Raw genomic sequence first — 20,420 nt, forward strand, 5'->3', positions numbered from 1 at the left:
CACCAATTAGGTAAAGTGCTAATCTAGTCAAACGATTTCTGCAACAGCTCTTTTGGGACTGGAATATAATTTATTAGTTCAAAAATTGGGGTTACCATGGATGAAACCCCTAAAACATACCTATATGCGGTAAAAGTCTACTACAATAGTTACTCTTGAAAGTGTGTGACCCAACCCCTACTTCTAACATGGACAGAAGCTCCAATATAATAACAAACTATTTCCTGTGCATGTCTTTAAAGCTACCACAATATAACTAAACGATTCTAATTGTAGGAGTTTTTGTAGTTGTTAGTTCTAATCAAATCATAATAGCTCCTCAAGACTGAGCTAAATAGATACTTCTATGTTACAATCAGAGTATAACGTCTTACAAAATGAAAATCTTTCAAAAGGAATAATGATTCCTGGGACTCATTTGCATCTGAAGTGCCAGAGAGAAGGACACGTGGACTGTTAGGTTCCTGTCTTAACTGTAACACAAGTCACCATTTTAAAAAATAAGTGGATTAATGTTAGAAGCAGTACTTATTGACCCCTTTTCTATTCATAGGGAATTTAAACTTTTTAATTTAATACCTTTGATTTCCAAATTCATTTGCAAATAAAAAGAAAACTATTTAGTCTTGGTGACTTTCCCAGACTTGTGAACCCAGTTTTTAAATATGTAAGTTTCTTGAAGTAAGAGACTATCCACTAATTACCCATTTATTTCCAATTATTATTCTCCCTGTATACTCTCAGGTTAGAAGTTTTATGTTTATTTGTTAAATAATGAGTTAATTAATTAATGAAATAGGATATTAGGATGTACATCCTGACTTTTGGAATTGAATTCACTGTAGTAGAAAAAAAGATTGTTTGCTTCATAATACTTGAATCTATTTCATTTTAAGCAATATTTTCCTAGAGATAGGTTTAATATTAATGCTGAGGTGAAAAAAATCATTATTATAAATATTTGAGAAAGTTTCTCAGAGTCCTTGTCATTTTAATAATTTGTAGTCCATGAATGACATGAAGAAACTCTTCTCTAAATCTCCACTAAGTCCTTCTGCTAAAATGCACAGAACAGAAATTTTTTAAGTATCCAGTTTTTGCTTTTAAAGAATTCTATAGATTTTTAAGCATAGGCCATGTATGACGATCACTCAGTTCTTTGAGTAAAGCAAGAATCATTTCCCCACTACAGGTGACAAAATGTAGATTTAGAGAGACTATGTGACTTGACCAAATTCAGAACATTAATAAATACATTAAGTGGGATTAGAATCCAGATCTTTCTTTTCCTATCCAACGTGCTTTCTACTGCACAGTAACAACTGGGCAAATGTAATAATGAGCACTGAACATTTTCAATACTAATAGAAAAAGATTATGGTCTCTAAAACTTTTATATTTTACACTGATTGATCATGTATACGACTGATATCTAACTTCTTTAAAATGTAGAGCACCTTGAAATTCTTTCCTCTTCCCTATAAGTGAAATATAACTGTGTCTGTTGGTAAGATACACTCTATAAATATTAGCTACAAACAAACATGCAAGGAAGGGCCATATACAAATATGTCACTGCTGTCATCAAACCTACTGTTTCTGTTTGTCACTAAAGGGAGAGGAAAAGTGACCTTTAAAGACTTTCAATAGGCAACCAGTTTACAGAACAGTACTTACAGACTTGATCACAGCTTATCTTCTGCAATCCATTTACTATCTATAACTAGCTGTAATACTACTAAGTTTTAGTGACTATCCGCATTACTCTTCACTAACCATTATGTAACTACATCCTAATGATTTTAACTAGCTTTAAAATATGATGCCCATCTAAAAAGAGTAAATTAGGATATATTTTTCTAAGAGAATTGAGTTTTAAAAGTAAAGTCAGGAAGAAAAGTAGGTAGAAGACTGTTTCAAAAGAAGTAAATAACACAAGTCCCCTTGGGCTGCTGTATAGGATTTTAATTCACTATGGTGAAGTTCAAGAACTTCTATTTCCTTCAAAACTCTGGCTAGAAATGGTTGAGTGTGAGTAATAGCTTTAACACCATGAAATGATGGCTTTTTTCTCCTACAAATTTGTCATTCTTACCTATGAACTTTGGCAGAACCTTAAAACAGATCAGCCATCATGAGCTAGAAGAACTACTTTCACAGTAGTCCATCCACATAATTAAACAGTTCTGTTGTAGTTGTGTGGAGCACTTATTATGATCTTGGAGAACTGGCTTCCTATCTCAGTCACATCTCCACCATTTTAAGTAGTCACTCAATTTCTCTGTCTCTGATGCTTGTTGAAGATACACCTGTGCCTATCTACCTATTTTTGTGAGGGGGGGAAAAAAGATACTTCGAGAGACACAACTTTGAAATCTCAGAAGACGCATCTTACTCTAGGTGATATTTTTCATTACAATTTATTCTCTCTGAAGCTGTACATAAGTACTTTTGAGATATTACTAACATTAAACTGAAACAACATAATCACTCTCATAGTTTGTACCTAATCACTGTATCTTTAATGATGGTTTAGAACATATATCCTTTCCGCTCTCTTGTTACAATTAAACTGAATCCAAAAAACTGTTGTTTTCTGGGTTTCTTAATTTAAAATGGTAGTTTTTTAATACTTTCTCCGGAGATCTTGAGTTACTTCTCTCTCTCTCCCTCTCTCTCTTTCTCTCTCTCTCTCTCTCTCTCTCTCTCTCTCTCTCTCTCTCTCTCTCTCTCTCTCTCTCCTATTCTTTTTCCATCCTTATCAGTGGAGATCATGAGAATATATGGGCATTGCTGAGCTCTGCAGATATCACAAAGGGTTAAAACCATATTGAATTCTGACTGGAGCAACCTAAGCAGTAGAATTTGTAGAAGCATTTGGAGGATTTTTAGGCAACTCAAGTGAGCATGCAAAGTATACACAGAACACTCAAAACTATTAGAACCTATTTTTATATCAACAAATAGAGGTTGTTCTATGTCTTTTTACTACTTCACTTTTTACAGCTCTTACTACTAAGGAACTACAGTGATTATTTAAACTTTATATTCACTAAAGGTGATTTTTATTGACAGATTTCCCATGGAGTGATTTCAATCTTCTCTGGTAATAAATGTCTTCTATAGGAAGACAGAAGCTATAGGAAGGAACAGAGGTTCCTACTGGAAATTCATAATTCTATGATGGGGGCAGAGGAAGGTCACTGAATGTTCCTCTCCTGGACCTGCTCCTCAGTTATAGATACGCTCAGAGGGACAGAGTTATCAGCTGCTAATTGTCTCAGTGTCTTAACCTGCAAAATAAAAATCATAAATTTGGCCTTCTAAAGAAGGGCTAAGAGAGAAAAGGAAAAATCAATGTCTACATGATGATCTGCCAATATGAAAATTTTATAGATACTGACCTTCAATTTTTTTCTCTCAAAATATAACATTTCCAAAGAGAAAACTTTAGAGTGAGTCAATACAGAATAGGGATTTAACACACTGCCTACTACGATGTGGCCCAAGAACTTATAAGCACCTCCATGTTTCAATCCAAATAATAAGCCATAGTGTCTGGGCCCAAACAGAGCCCTTACAGTTTTGTTTTGTTTCCTAAGTGTTTTGTTTTCTAAACAGAACACTTACATTTTGCATGTTAACAGGAATTGTGACCATTCTTTTATGTTGGGTGAAAATTACTGTATTTTTAGTCAGAGCAGATAAAAATGAGCATCAGACAAATCAGTAGGTTGTGTAGTCAATATTAATAAATTAACATTTCAGAACTACATTCAAAACTGTATGTGCTGCACACTAAACTATACCCCATACAATTTGATCAGAAACAATGAATATGGGAACATTACCTTGACAGAAAGGAGCCTGATGCCAGGTCTTGAAAATTTCCATTGATGTTGTGCAGTCACATTGGTAAAGCCAAAGCCAGTCTTCAAGGCCTTCACCACTTTGCAAGCTGTCAAAATCCTCGTCATTTTGAAGATGTTGATTTATGACTAAAATTAAATTACATATACTTTAGGAGAATTTTGATATAATATGTTTTTAATTAATGTGAAAGAAAGCTGGGGAGAGGGGAGTGCAGTCAGGAGTTTGAGGCTGGCTGCACAGTGATCTTTGACTTTCCATTCATTCTGGCATTAAATGGCTTCAGCACAGCTCCTCCTTCTCTTAACCCCTCCTCCTGAGGTAATGTCCAGAGATGTTCTATGGACATGTAATACATATTGCAACACATCAAACACTACCTTCTCCTGCTGAAATAATGCTAGTGTTGGAGAAAACCAGTCACCCATCAAAGGAATTGCTTATGCAGCTGAATAGAATGACCTAGACACCGTGGACAACCTTAGGAATTTCACTTACCCTGAAGAGTAACAACTTTCTAGTAAAAATGGTAAAGATCAAAGGCTTTTATTTGTATTAGATGTAATGCCTAATTTGCCTCAAAAGAGATTTGGATTCCCAAAGAAACCAGAAGATGTGGCATGTTTTGCTTGGGAAAAGACAGTGGAAATCACATATAGTAAAAAGGACATCAGAATAAACTTTTCTCCACAAATACAGAGTAAACCAATCAATATCGTTTTTGTTTTGAGTTAATAAAATAGTCTATTATATCCTTTCTATTTCACTGTTCTGGGTTCCAACTTTTAATGCAATCAGTAATATGAAGTAAAACAACTGGAGCACATATGAAACAATGTCAAACATTAATTTTAATACAACTACTATCCATAAGTCAATAATTTTTAAGTTATTAAAATGCTATATAAAAATTCTCGAAACTTGAGGGTTTGTGTTTTAATCTCAGGTGAAATTGATCCCTTGAGCCCTTCAGTCTTGTAGTTAATTAGGCAAATGGTCTCCTTGGCTGACGGAAGCTCTCACTTAAGTCATGTGTCTATGTAAACCAGGAAATACTGCTGCATTTTCCTTTGCTATCCTTGTAAAGTAGGCCAAGAAATGAAGGCTCCCTCCTAAGGCCTCCCAAAACAGAAAAGATGGCATAGAATGACACAGAGATTGTAAACGTCACTGATGGGATGAGTGCTAGAATTGAGGGTCAGGAGATGAGAATGGTTAAAAAATAAACAAGAAGAACAAAGTTAAAGTTCAATCTTCTGTCTTACTTGCTGGATTCATGTATAAACATTTTCTGAGGCCAAACTGTTACATGGCTCCTGGTCATAGAAAACTGAAAAAAAAAAAAAAAAAAAAAAAGATAGTCTAACCTGGTGTGTATAAGTAATTAATAAAATAAATAATGTTATGGTAGTGTATCCAAATACAATGGAAAAAATCAATGACTCAACTCCCTTGTGCATATGCAGTAAAATTTCAGTGTGGGATTGTGTTGAACCATGTTATTTTGAAAGATGCATAAGAATATACCAAGTATATTGGGATGAAAGAAACCAGAAGGGATGGCATGAACAACAATACAGACACATGAAATCATATGGCACATTAAAAAAAAAAAAAACCTGAAACAGTCCAATAAAGTCTAGGTGAAGAAGTGACACATGAGGAATCATAACATGGAAGACTTTGTATGCTTTAAAATCGTTGGTGTTAATCCATAGTGTTCATGGTAGCCATGGAAGTGTTTTAAACAAAGGTGGAATTTGTGTGAAAGAAAGATGATGAAAAATGAATTGGAGGAGAATGAAGTTATCAGAAGGAAAACTCCCAACTTAGGTAATTAAGGACTTAGAAACAGTACTTACTAGCTTAGTCCAAATCTAGGTTAAGCCTTGCTCTTATCCCTTGCCTATATTTATACATAAAATACTGAGGCTTGCCTTTCCCTAGTCAGAAAAATGACATATACATACCATGGAAAAATTTTAATTTTAAATTTATTTTAAAATAAATTTTAATCAGTCATAGTCCCATTCCCCAGAGGTACCAATGCAGTGAACACTGTAGTATATTTCCTCCCTCTATTCCCTGCGCTTTAATTAAATATGATAGTTGTGGTACTGAGGAGTTCAGAGCTTGAACAAGGAAAATACATTAGTAGATAGTTTCATAACCATTTATATCAATTGACCAAAAAACATGATGAACTAAACATGGTTTTCAAGAGAGGTGTCAGCAACTTTAGTATATAATTCCATGACTCTAGAACCTAAAGAAAAATGTAGGCCTGAGAGTTGTAGTGGGCTTTCATTTTTGTCAGTAAGAGGTCCTGGATATAGGCTATGGTCCATATTTCTAGTCACCAGAATGAAGGGGAAGAGACAGAAGATTTGGAAAATTTGGTTAAACATTCTGAATTAGAGACCTAGAAAATTCAGCCATCATGATTCTATAAATCATGTTGGGGATTGGACAGGCCAATCAATCAAATGAAGAGTAGTTTTAAATTTGAGTGTTCAAGATAGATTGAAATCTACAAACAAATTGGAAAAAAAAATATTACATTAATGAGGAAGTTTACATTAAGATAGACCAAAGGGGTGAAGTGATAAGAGTTGATTGGTAGAGAACATTAAAATCGGATATGAAAAATTTAGTGGAAATATGTCACCTTTATGAAAAGACATTTTTAAAAATCATTTTAAAAGAAAGTGTTTTCCAGGTTGGGATGATTATTTTTTTCTCTGATCACGTTTACATGGCCCTCCCCTCACCTATGCAGGGTGACAGGTATGCACCCACAAACAAACAAGGGGTTGGGGGAATCTGTATTTGAGATGTCATTTCAAATTTCAGGTCATTAAGGGTTCTCTAATCCTAAGTTACTCACTCAAAAAAGCAAAATATTATATATGAATTCAGCCCTTCCTTATTTGAGCACAGAAAATGGTAGTTTCCATTTAAATTTTAATTGCTCGTGAAGTCAAATACTTTCTTCCATATGCTTTTAATTAGTACTATTTCTTCTTGTTTTTACATCTTTTTGTTCCCATGAATCTATTCATATTAACAGTCAAAAAAAAAAACCTCTTAAAAGGAACCATAAAGCAACCTGACTGACAGCAGGTATTTGTACTAATTTCAAGTATCCTCTCCATTTAGGCAATCTATTGACATAAGCAAAGAGAAGCCTGATACCAATTGGGGAAAATGAGACTAGCTTATCCTGGAGAATAAAGGCTTCAGGTTTGGGAATAAAGAGAAAATAATGATGTTAGTCATTCCTTTTAGAAAGGTACAGAAACTGCCAACTGCCCTCTTGAAATGTGTCTTGCTAGGTAATGAATCAGAGACAACTCTAAGAAAGAGTTGCATCTATTGAAAAGTCTTTAATATAGCAAACAGGCAAGAGGTGTTTCTGCAAAAATGATTGAAGGAATGAATGAATTCCTGTGTACTGAATTCCTGCCTGATCGATGATGTTTATTTAAGCAGAAACAGGTAAAACTATGTCAGAGGAACGTAAGAGCAAATAACCATGTTTAGGAATATAAAAAGAGAAGAGTCAATTAAGAATTCAATGAAAGGCTATTTTGAAGAGATAAATTTAAAGCAAGAAGCAAGGAATGTCTGGAGAGGAAATAAATTCAGAGTAAAAGAAGATGAAGCAAACCTCCAAAAATGAAAGTTCTATTTTGTAATTAAGCAGAGATGCATGAAAATAGAATATAAAAGGTGAAAGTGATTAGTATGGTTCAATTCTGATTTTTATTAGTCTAATACACCAAGGAATACTCACAGGTGAGGATATGGACAAAAGAAAAGGCTACTCTTTGAAGGAAAGAGGTGTGGATTTGTACCCACATGAAAGGCATATACTTTGTCCCATCACAGAACCTAAGACAAACTGGTAGAAGGATTCCTCAAATGAAGTTTGGCCAGGGAGAAGATTTATTAATAATAACAATAGGCAGATAGGTTCTTAGATGGTGGAGTTTTTAAATAACAAGAAGTCTTTGGAAATCCAACCAAGTAAGACACATTTATTAAGATCCAGTTGGCACTTTGAGGGACAGAAAGTGAGGAAACAATTTTCATGAATGTCCGATAACATACAAAAAGGTTGAAGTGATACAAAGAAAGGTAAAAAATGAAGCTGGAAAACAGACTTCGTAAAAATAGTTTCCCACATTAAAATCCAAGGCACATATGATTTATATCCTAAGATAATTTTTAAAAGCTATCATTAATAAGAACCCATTTGGAAACACCTTAAAGAGAACAGGTTATCTGGTACAAGCAGCATGTATTTGTAAAGAATCAATCTTTTCATACTAATTCTGCCTTCAGAAAAGAGACATGATTGGACAAAGTAGAAATGTGAGATGCAATCTACCTTAATTCAAGAGCATTGAGTGCATATTCTGGGCCATTATAGGAACATACACGTTTCCTGGAGAATGTGTATAAAAGTAAGAGGACACAGTGAATTAGCCAGTGAGTAAACCAAACTTGTTATGTATGTGTAGGATGAGAACAAAGTGGACAATCACCTAGAAAGTTGATTCAGAATTCACCATGGCATTGGCAAACTGAAGACATACTCAAAAACACACAGAGTAAAGTACAAGCAAACTGAGGTCAAGTGTAAATTAGTCCAAAAAAGAGGAAGAAAAATAAGCTGCAAATATATGTGGAAAAAATATATGTGCAAAAAAATATGTGGAGGTCTGAATATAATGGAAATAAGCCAAAACTCATATGTAGCAGTCCTAAAGTGTAACAAGCTGCCCCAAGTTACTCATAGTAAGTTAAAGCCATCCATGGAAAGCAGAATTTAGAGTGAAATTTAAGAAAAAGAAACTCAAAGTTTACTATAAAGTTAAATACTGAATAACAATTTGACCATGAAAAGACTATTAAATTTAAAATCATGTCCTGTAGGATCCCTAACAAATCTTTCAATCTTCCTGAAAGTGCAAAAAAACAAGGGAATTCTTGGGTAATAAATAAGAAAAATCCTACAATAGAAGCTAAAAAGTTGAAATTTATAATTACAACATATTAGCATGTGTGTGTATGTACCACTTGCTCTAATGCCAGTTAGTGCAAATAGGTATTTAATCAATTTTAAAGTTTCCAGTGATGATAAATATGATCCCTCCTGAAAACTGAGGTACTTGACATTTGTTGATCACCTACAGAGTGCCAGCTGTTGAGCGAGGCAATTGGCATGACCTATTTGCTAATCTTAAAAGGAATCCCTGAACTGCACATAGCTAATACTATCCCTATTTCACAGATAAAATTGGTGAGTGAGTTTCAAATCAAGATCACACAACGAATAAGTTGCAAAGCCAAGATCAGAACTCAACTCTTAGCCAACATCCATCCTCTTTCCAGCATGTCAAAGGCTGGTTAACATCCAATTTGATAGGAAGAATATATAATTGTACAGGTAGCAATGCTAAGAAATATATTACCTGGAAATGAGTAAAATGTAACCAATAAAAATTAAATAATGAAAGAGAAGAAAGAATATACAACTTCCTTGATTTATTATTATGTTTAAAAGCAAGATAATATAAGAAATGAAAAATAATAAAGAAATAAAACTGCAGACTTTTTTTTATATTAATCTACCTAGTAGAACTAATTGGCCTGGGAGCCATACTTCCAGCTGGCAACTGATTCAATTGAAATTACCCAAATATAGCAAAGGATATTTTATATTTTTCTATTTTGCATACTATTGCTTTTCTATTTTACATACTATCACTTATTCCAGAATCTGTATAAATGAATGCCATTGGATTATTGCGATTGCTCATAAAGTCTACAATTACTAAAAAAACAAATAACCAATTCAGAGAGTATTTATTGAGTATTTTCTATATATCAGGCATTGTGTATCAGGAAATGGTTGTTTTCTGGTGAAAGATGGTTTGCAGGAAATTGAAAAACTGTTTTAATGTATTGCTTAAATTTTCATCACATAAACAGAGAATATAAAAAATATGTAGCTTTACAAAACTGAAAGGAATCTTTAAAATCATCTTTTCTAATTCCTTTGTTTTATTGATATAGGAAACATATTTAAATGAGGCAAAGTTATCTCATTATTCTTGAGTTATTTAATACTAATCTAAAGCCTTTAGTAAAATACATGTAGAAACATAAGTTCTGAAAACTTACTACACTTCAAATAAAAACAATTTTTAAATGATGGAACAGTTAGTTAAAGAAACTAACAATTAACGGAAATCAAACTCTACAATTTAATGTTAACCTAAGCATTAAAATTTGGCCTAAAGATGCCCACAACTTAAGCTTCATAAAATGGAATAACTAAATCATTAGGCCCCTGTCATTCTAAATAGTAAAATATTTCTAAGGAAAAGTTTTAAAAATTTAATTCATCATCAGCCTTTTTTGCTGAATGATTATCACTGCAAAAAAAAAAAAAAAAAAAACATCTTCTAATGTGCTGAAGAAAACAAATAGCTTTGATGGGCTGTTTTTTTAGCTTTCGTAGAGAGATAACACAAATGATTTTGCAAGGCTCTAAAGAGCAATTCTGGCCATGAGGAGGGGTTATCTATGGTAATCTAGGTCATGTGCTAGAAGAGTATTGGACCCTCATTAAATTAAACATATTTGAGGATCACAGAGAAGCAACTTGTGCAATGTGTCTTGAAGTTACCGACGTCGTGAAGTAAAGGGCAACAGGTTATACTGGAATGACGTAGAAGACTTTTTTTTTAATTAAAAATAGGTCACCCACGCACATTCCTATTCTACCCCTTTTTAATGGTGTATTTGTTATACTAAACCTGATTTCTTCTATGGCCTTCTATTTTCAGGGGAACATGGTGTAGAAACATGTATTCCACCCTCCTAGCAATCAGACCACTACTCTCACAAACAGTAAAGTTTTATCTTCCAGATTTGGAGATTTTTGAGTTGAGTCATTGAAAGGCAGGGTAACTTCTTAAATTTTATTAAGGTTAAAATTTTTTGAGCAAATGAATGCTCTAAAAGGGAAAAAAAGGAAAAACAAAAAGGAGACAGCGATAGAGAGGGAGAAGAGGAGAAAAAAGAAAAAGAAGCCAATACCCTGGGTCCTTGAATTTTACAAACTTCTAAAAACAGTCAAAAGTGTTGACTTGGATTTCAACTCCTGACATCCGCTTGGGTGCTGAAGAATTAAATGTTTTATTCTGATATTGTTCACTTAATGTGATTTGTTGCCAAGCTATATTTGACCTCATTAAGATCATCCTCAACTCATAAGAAGAAGAAAATATGTAATATTGTTTGCTTATTGAACCTGGTTTAGGAAATTAATTATTTCCATAGAATATTCTGGAGAACTCTGTGAACAGAAAAAGCAAAGGATTAAGCATTAAAGAGAACTGGGTCTAGTTTTCAAAAATTTGTTTTTAAAAGTAAATTGACTGGAGTTAAAAGTTAAGGTCAAACAGTAATAATAAAACTCTTACAAAAAGAATGATTAGACATACTGTAAAAAAGTAACACAAATGAAAGAAACAAAGATTAATATAAGAGAAGTATTATTACAATGTTACTTTGGATGGTACACCAATATGAAACTTGGAAAAAGCAAGTTTTATCAGGTTAGAATAATATTTGTACTAAAAATGGTGACTGAATTCGTCAAATCATTAAAGACCAAGACTCAAAAAACCACTGATTCATAAATGTCATTTTTTCTACCATTAACAGGATTAATTAGTACTTGATTAATTAATCAATATTTTCCATTATAACAAAACAAAGAAAGCGACAGGGTTTTCAGGGACAATAGGTTAGTTATAAAATGTCACTTCTTCCAACACAAACCAAGAAATTTCTCAAAAATATATCTACTTCCCCAAATTCTCAAATAGATAGAATTGCACATCCTCTAGAAAAATTGATTGTGTGATAAGTGTTTAAATAAAACACAGGTCTTTTATTACAATATATTTTTCTTACTTTTTATTTATATATTTTAAATACTTAAAACCTGATGGAAGTTACTGAAACTTTCAATTAAAGTCCTTTCAAGAGTACAGATTATATCCAGTCAAGATGGTGGAACAGATAAACGCAGTGCTTACCACCTCTCATGACCATATAAAATCTATAACTAAACTACAGAAGACTCATCATTGATAATCACCTGAAGTCTAGCTGAACTGAAGCCCTATACCTAAGGATGTATAAAAGCCACCTCGAGACTGGTAGGAGAGGCAGAGACATGGAATAGGCTGGTCCCATACCTTTGGATGATCGTTAAAAATCAGGAGGGATAACTGGGCTGTGGAGGTCCCCCCCAGAGGAGCAAAGGATTTCATCCACATACCAGGATCCCCAGCCCAGGGTTTCAGTGATGGGGAACAAAGTCCCCCTAACTTCTGGCTGTGAAAACCAGCAGAGACTGTGGCTGACTGAGAGGGAGAGTGGCTGGAGTCCCAGGAGCTCCTTTTAAAGGGCCTGCACATGGACTTACTCACTGATTAAATCACTCTGAGCTCCAGTACTGGTGCAGCAGGTCTGATGGCACCAGGGACATGTGGGGGCTGGGAGGGGAATTGAATTGTCTGCCTTCAGAGTGAGGACTGGAGGGGCAGTTTTCTTCAGGACTGAGGCGGTGGCAGGCCATTATTTCTTTTTTAACCCCACCTCCCAGCATGCAGATGCAGGCAGCCACAATATCTGAGCTTCCATCAACCTGGCTAACATGGTTTGTTCATTCTAATTCTCTGAGACCCCACCCCACCCAACTTTTGGACCCACCCAAGGCACTTCCAGTGACTTTTCTGTGTAAACAGCTGGCCTTGGCTCATACTGAAGACTTTCCTAAAATTTCACAAAGGTTCACGAAACGCAAACAAGCAGTATCTGGCTTTGGCATGTCTTGTATCTCTGGTTGAGCAGCCCTAAGCCCAGCACTAGTAACAGATGGCCTCAGTTCACAGGTTGGCCTTTGAAGGCACCTCCAAGCACAGCACCAGTGGCAGCCATCTATGGATTGCTTTGTGGCTGGGCAGGGCACAGGCTGCAGCTGAACTTGGTCTTTGGTGGGGCCCCTTCCAGGAGGCCCCAATGCTGGCACACCCAGTGCTGAGCTTTAAACTCAGCCAGAGAGCATCATGCAGCCACCTCTGGAAATGACACACCCAAAGGACACACTGGGCAGGCACTAGAGCCCTGCTAAGGTGAATCCTGCCCTGTAGGGTGACTCCCTGCACAGCAGCTCATCCACTGTACTCCCAACCAGTCCTCAAAACCAGTAAGACTGAGAATTAACCCCTCCTGCTGATACCCAAACACCAACCAAGGCTCAACTACAACAGGAGGGCACACACAACCCACACAACACCCAGAGTGCACACCTCATGTACCAGGGAGACAGCACCACTGAGCCTCACAGCACACTTACCACATAAGACCACTCTACTAAGACTGGGAGACATACCGTGTTTCCCTGAAAATAAGACCTAGTCGGACAATCAGCTCTAATGTGTCTTTTGAAACAAAAGTTAATATAAGACTTGGTATTTATATTATATTATATTATATTATATTATATTATATTATATTATATTATATTACATTATATTATAAAGACCAGGTCTTATATTATAGTAAAATAAGACTGGGTCTTATATTAATTTTTGCTCCAAAAGACGCATTAGAGCTGATTGTCTGGCTAGGTCTTATTTTCGTGAAAACACAGTAGCAGACCAACCTAATACATAGAAACAAACACAAGGAGGCAGCCAAAATAGGGAGACAAAAAACTATGCCCCAAATAAAAGAACAAAACAAAGATCCAGAAAAAGAACTAAACAAAATGGAGATAAGCTATCTACCAGATGCAGAATTTCAAACACTGGCTATAATCTCAATAATCTCAAGGAGAATTTCAACATAAAGATAGGAAACATAAAAATGAAGATAGAAAACATAAAAAGGAACCAGTCACAAATAAAGAATACAATACTGAAGTGAAGAGTACTTTACAGGAAATCAACAGTTGGTTAGATGAAGCAGAGGATTGAATCAGTGATGTAGAAAATAAGGTAACAGAAAACACCCAATCAGAAGAGAAAAAAAAGAAGAAAGAATCCAAAAAAATGAAGATCGTTTAAGGGGCATCTGGGACAACATTAAGCAAACCAACGTTCACATCATTGGAATACCAGAAAGAGAAGAGACAGAACAAGGAATTAAAAACATATTTGAAAAAATAATAATGGAAAACTTTACTAACCTGGCAAAGGAAATAAATATACAAGCGTAGAAAGTGCAGAGAGTTCCAAACAAGATGAAACCAAAGAGGCCCACACCAAGAGATATCATAATTAAAATACCAAAAGTTAAAGACAAAGAGAGAATCTTAAAAACAGCAAGAGAAAAGCAGTTCGTTACCAACAAGGGAGCACCCATAAGATTATCCACTGATTTTTCAACAGAAACTTTGAAGGCCAGCAGAGATTGGCAAAAAATATTCAACATGATGAAAAGCAAGGACCTGCAACAAAGATTACTCTACCCAGCAAAGCTATCATTTAGAATTGAATGGCCGAAAAAGAGCTTCCCAGACAAGAAAAAGCTAAAGGAGTTCATCACCACCAAACAAGGAATCTCAGAGGGACTTCTTTAAGATGGAAAACAAGATAAAAAATATGAATAATAAAACTACATATCAATCAACAATTACGTTAAATGTAAATAGATTAAATTCCCAATCTAAAGACAGGGTGGCTGAATGGATAATAAAACAAGACCCTTACATATGCTGCCTCCAAGAGACTCACATTACATGGAAAGACACACACAGACTGAAAGTAAAAGGATGGCAAAATGATATTTCACGAAAATGGAAACAAACAAACAAAAACGCTGGGGTAGCAATACTTAGACCAGAAAAAAATAAACTTTAAAAGAAAGATTATAATAAGAGACAAAGAATGACCCAGTAATCCCACTTCTGGGTATTTATCTGAAGAAACCCAAAATGCTACTTGCTACTGCAAGGGAACATGTGCATCCCTATGTTCATTGCATCGTTTTTCACAATGGCCAAGAGATAGAGGTAGCCTGGGTCTGTCAATGGATACGTGGATAAAGAGGAGGTGATATATGTATATGTATATGCACATATATATGTGTGTATATATATATATATATGTATATACATATATATGTATATGTGTGTATATACATATATATATACATATATATGTACATATATGGCTTAGCCATGGAAGAGAATGGGTTCTTGCCATCTGCAGAGACGTGGATGGACCTGGAGGGTGTTGTGCTAACTGGAGTGTCAGACAGAGAGAGACACATGCAAAATGATTTTGCGTTTATGTGGAATCTAAAGAACAAAATAAACAAGCTAACAAAACAGAAACAAACTCATAGATACAGAGAATATTTCGATGGTTGCCAGATGGGAGGGGACTTGGGAGTTGGTGAAAATGGGAAAGTACAAATTGGTAGTTACAAAATAGTCATGGAATGTAAAGTATAGGGAATATAATCAATAATATGGTAATAACTATGTATAATGTCAGGTGGGTACTAGTCACGGGAATCACTTCATAAATTATATAAATGTCTGACCACTATGCTATACACCTAAAATTAATATAAAATAATATTGAATGTCAATTGTAATTGAAAAATTAAAAAGGGGGGGAAAGACGAAGGAGAATAAGATGTTCGAATTCCCAGGTATGGAACAAATAAATCATGGGGATGTAATGTACAGCTTTGGGTATATTGTCAATAATATTGTGATAGCATGGTACAGTGTCAGATGGTTGCTGGACTTATCATGGTGATCACTTCCTTAGGTATATAAATGTTGAATAACTATTGTGTATACCTGAAACTAATATAATATTGTATGTTAGCTATATTTTAGTAAAAATCCTTTTTTAAAAATATAGATTAATTTCTTCATTAACATGCAAATCAGAAATAATCTAATGCTCATTCTGTGAACTAGTGGATAGAAAAAGAATTGCCATCCACTAGACTATACAGCTCTCATTTTATTTTCATTTTTAATACACAGGGTAAGAAAAAATGGAAATATTGTGAAGATATCCCAATACTTATCTTGATGATAAATAAAAGTAATTGAAATATCACAGCAAACTAAGAAAACAGAACTCAATTCTTAGAATAAACATTTTTAATAACCCTAAATTAAAGTCCTGAATTGTCTGCCTTTTTTGCAAAGTGTCTTTGCAGCTAACTCCCTGTTGTGAGGCCAGAATCAATTTCAATGAAAATCAGTCTTCTAAAGAGGAAGTGCTATTTTAACATAATGTTTATATTTAAATAACAGTTGTTTATCATACTATCTGACAAAAAAATCAGCAAATATGTTCATTGAGAGCCATCATTTTTTTTAAAAACTGTCATTTTCACTTCTTCGGGTTTATAAGAAGTCTCCGGCTCAGCTTCTAGGCAGATAAATGGTATGGGGCTGGGAATGTAACAGGCTGAGATGGGTTTTGAACTGAAGGTAGGACATACAGCTAGTTCACAACGACATTATAAGAAATCAAGGCATGTTGTAAAGATTTTGTAGGATGTCAGATGGACACATGTCTTATTAGGGAGACCACTTCATGGACAGTGTAGACGCTTGACTACAATGCTGTACACCTGAAGCTGAAGCTGAATAATATTGTATGTCAACTATAATTTTATATATAGTTACAGGATAGGGAGCACAGCATAGGGAACAGAGTCAATGGAATTGTAATAGATACATACGATGCCAGAGGGGCAATAGATTAGGGGAGGGGGTTACCACTTTGTGAGGGGTGAAATATCTAAATATTGCACTATTTTGTACACCAGAAACTAATTTTTTTTAAAAAGAAAGAAATCAAGCCAGAGACCTATGCAAATCTAAAAAATAAAAATAACATTGAAGGTCAAGCCTGATTCCTGGCAGAGACTAGAGTCATTCAATCCGAGGGTCCTTTTTCTACTGGGGTGTTCTTTTACCACCCGACAGCTACTACCACTGTCTAGAATAAAGTATCTTAGTACTCTCCACTCTACTTTTTTCTCTTCTCTTCCTCATCCTGCCACACAAATTTCACCCGAGAAAATACTTAGAACACAATAGAAGGGGTACAAGAAAAGAGAGGAGTCAAAGGAAGAATGTGAGACTATAAAACAATACATTTAAAATATGTGAATGAATCTCACATGGCTTGACACATTGCCAACAGGGTCAAAGACCACACAGTGTCTGCCTACTGAAGTTTTCTCTTTATAAAATGAGTGAATTAAAAAAAAAAAAAAGCCCATGTGGAATAATTACTAAAACAGATTGTGAATCATTTAGCCAATATTAATTGACGCAATATTTTACCTGATGAAGAAATTTGAGGCCAAACATTTGTCAGATTAATTTTTTCCGTATGTCTATATCCTATCAATCCTTCAAAGCCATGTATGTGAAATCATACTTTCTTTCGAATTTTATGCACAGTTTGTTTGTACCAGACAATTAAGTTGCTATTCACATACACTTATTTCATACACTGCTACTTCACTGATTAAAATCATTAAATAGCTCCATACTACCTATTGACTACCGTGCAAAGTTAAAAATACAATATATACATTTTTCCACAGTTTGGGCTCTTTTATGCCTCATTCATGCTGTGTGATCCTAAATCAGTTTCTTCCTTGTCTCTGTTTTATATTAACAAATTGGAAATAGTAGCAACTGTGACCTCTCATAGGCCATAAGTGATCATTAATTCTCTAATTCTTTCTTTCAAAATTTATTGAAGGCCTTTTATGTGACAAGCACTGTGCTAAATCCTAGAATAGAAATAAGACTCAAACACAGACTTGTCCCCCAAAAAGTTGCTCTCGAAAAGCCTTTCAAATTTAGTCTTATAAAAGACATGATATAAATTTCCTACTCTCAAGATTAAACAATAAAGAATAACAAAAATTACTGAAGGCTTAAGAAACTCAAAACCCATAAGATCCAGCCATAACAGGCCAAATCGATATTCCTCTCCAGTAGCTCTCTCAGGATGAAATGTGATCATCTGTTAGTGTTCTTTACAAACTAAATAGCTCTCATGTCCCAAAGGTGTTGACCTACACCTTAGGAGGCACTTCTCAATAAGAATCACACTTTTTCACCAGCCAATTTTGGCTACAGGACCTAGAGAGCAACACTGATCATGTTAACTAGAGTAAAACTGTAAATATCCACTGCATGTGTCACTATATAGACAAGATACAAGCCATGAAAACTCACATTAAATGTGTCTAAATGTTTTTTGAAAAACACATGAAAGATAGAGAAATTCATGAGAAAAGGTATTTTTAGAATGAGTTTAGATTAATAATGAATGCTATAAACACAGAAGGCAATATAAACAACCGCAAGCCTTAAAATAAATAAAACCCCAAGCACCCATGAACTTATAAATCTAGAGCTACTATCACACCGAATAGAAATACCAAAATATAATTACTAAATTGTAGAGAGAAAAGTAGAGGCTCATACCAAAGTTATATTAAGTTATAAGTGTCTAAAACTCAGGAATAATAAAAGTTCTCAAGAACTTCTCATCAGAATCCAATGAATTACTCAGCTCACCACTGCTTCTTCTTTTCCAAATCTTGAATATGAGCAGCTAAGAAAAGATGAGCCACATCAAAATCAAAGCAAATAAACTTTTGACTGTTAAAGCTTATACACAGGATGTCTGGAAACAGCATTGCCATGTCCAGGCCCAAATTAGCAAAGTCCTCCTTTATGGAGATTAATTTTTTTTCTTCAGGCTTGAAAACACTGTGCTATGTCTGGGAAAGTAACTACTCCACTACTTTGATACTGAACTCTGTTTCTTTTAGACCTAAGTTAAGGCACTTTTCCTTATCTCCTCCAAAGAAAAGGCATGGATCCAAAGTCCAGTAGACAGGTAACATTTCAATGCCAATAGGATTAGAAGCCTTGTCAGGTCACCTGACTTAGTATGGGGCAAAAAATGTACTAGACACTTCAATTCAATAAGAAAAAAATCTCTATGTTAACATATTTTCTCACTAAACACATGTTCTAAATATCTTAATAAATTTCAGGACGAAATATGACAACCATTCTTTTGCTCACTTAATGTATTACACTTCAAAATGGCACATCACACTTTGAATTAACTGGTAGAAATATTCTCCAAATTTTATTTGCAATTATATTTCAAGCCTGATGTAATTTCTTATTTCAAGGAATATCTATACACTCAAACAAGCATGGGGAAATTCTAATTAAAGCCAGTTGAAAATAATTCAGCTTAAAAAATGTCTTACATAACATTTACATGTATGAACAGTATAAAAAGAGTTAAGTAAAATGTTATACGAAATGTTTCCCTAGAACTCAAAGCATAATGGTTCCTATTAATCTTCCTTTGATATGTTTAAGTCGTAGCTCTCATCAGAACTAGGATTTTTAATATTAAAGGTATAAACTGTGCTTCAAATGATGATGAAAAACATAGCTGTGAGTTTATACAAGTCAATTCAAAATCCCAAAATGGAGAGTTGACATGAATTCGTTCTTTTACAATGGCTGAGTTATTTAACCTTTGTCTGCATCACTTTCTCATAAGGAAATTGACAAAGATTAATGATCATGAAAGAAAAGTATTTGGCATAAAGGTGTATCTCATCAAATGTGTTCTGTGCAGAGGAGGGATATTTACAGTACGTAATACATTTCAGAAGGAAGTTTCCAGTTTTCAAACCTATTGATGTGGAATTATTCCCAATACATTCTCTTTAACTACTAACAAGTGTACAGCATGCTATACTAGTAAAAAGTAGATGCAAAGTCTAGTCCTGGCTCTGTCATTAACATGTTCTATGCTTAGCCAAGTCAATTAACCTTTCTATATCCCAGCTTCTCTAAAAACTGGGCAAGTCAACACCATATAAATGACAAGGATATGTAAGAGTTAATGAGATAATACAATATAGACCAGGTGCTATGATCTCAGAAGAGAACACCAAAAGATACCACTTTGATTAAATATCAAATGGCCTTATATTGATAGCCTTAGCAGAATTGTTAAGGGATACTTGGGGGGGTAAAAGTGTTTTCTGATCCCTCAATTTTGTGTGTTTAATTTATTCATCATGTATCCATTCATTTATTTATTCATTCAATAGGTTGAGTAACTTCTCCTACAAACCAGATATCCATTAGGCAATGGTGAAACAAATTGACATGTCCCCAAACCTCATGATACCTCATAGGAGATGTTTAACAAATATGAATAAATCAAGACTTTCAGTGCATGAAGACAGCTTATATGATTATACCATATATGATTACAAATTATATTACAATGCATAATTACAACTCTGCAGGGGGGAAAAGCATGGTATTTAGCTGGAAAATAATAGTAGGGAACAAACTTTAGATTGGATGATTAGGGACAGTCCCTCTGAGGAAGTGATTTAAGTTGAAATGTGAA

The 20,420-nt window shown here is 34.5% G+C and overlaps 1 protein-coding gene across 1 annotated transcript in view; it reads right to left on the minus strand.

Annotated features, from left to right (window-relative positions):
• The window catches only part of CPS1 (carbamoyl-phosphate synthase 1), a 118,127-nt gene extending 113,996 nt beyond the window's left edge, over positions 1-4,131 (minus strand). The window contains exon 1 of the mRNA XM_033111655.1: positions 3,852-4,131. Coding sequence (XP_032967546.1) covers positions 3,852-3,977 — 126 coding nt within the window. The 5' untranslated portion in view covers positions 3,978-4,131. The remainder of the gene's footprint in view (positions 1-3,851) is intronic.
• Positions 4,132-20,420: the final 16,289 nt, after the last annotated feature.

The sequence above is a fragment of the Rhinolophus ferrumequinum genome, chromosome 8 (genome assembly GCF_004115265.2).
Source record: "Rhinolophus ferrumequinum isolate MPI-CBG mRhiFer1 chromosome 8, mRhiFer1_v1.p, whole genome shotgun sequence".
In the NCBI taxonomy this organism is placed as follows: domain Eukaryota; kingdom Metazoa; phylum Chordata; class Mammalia; order Chiroptera; family Rhinolophidae; genus Rhinolophus; species Rhinolophus ferrumequinum.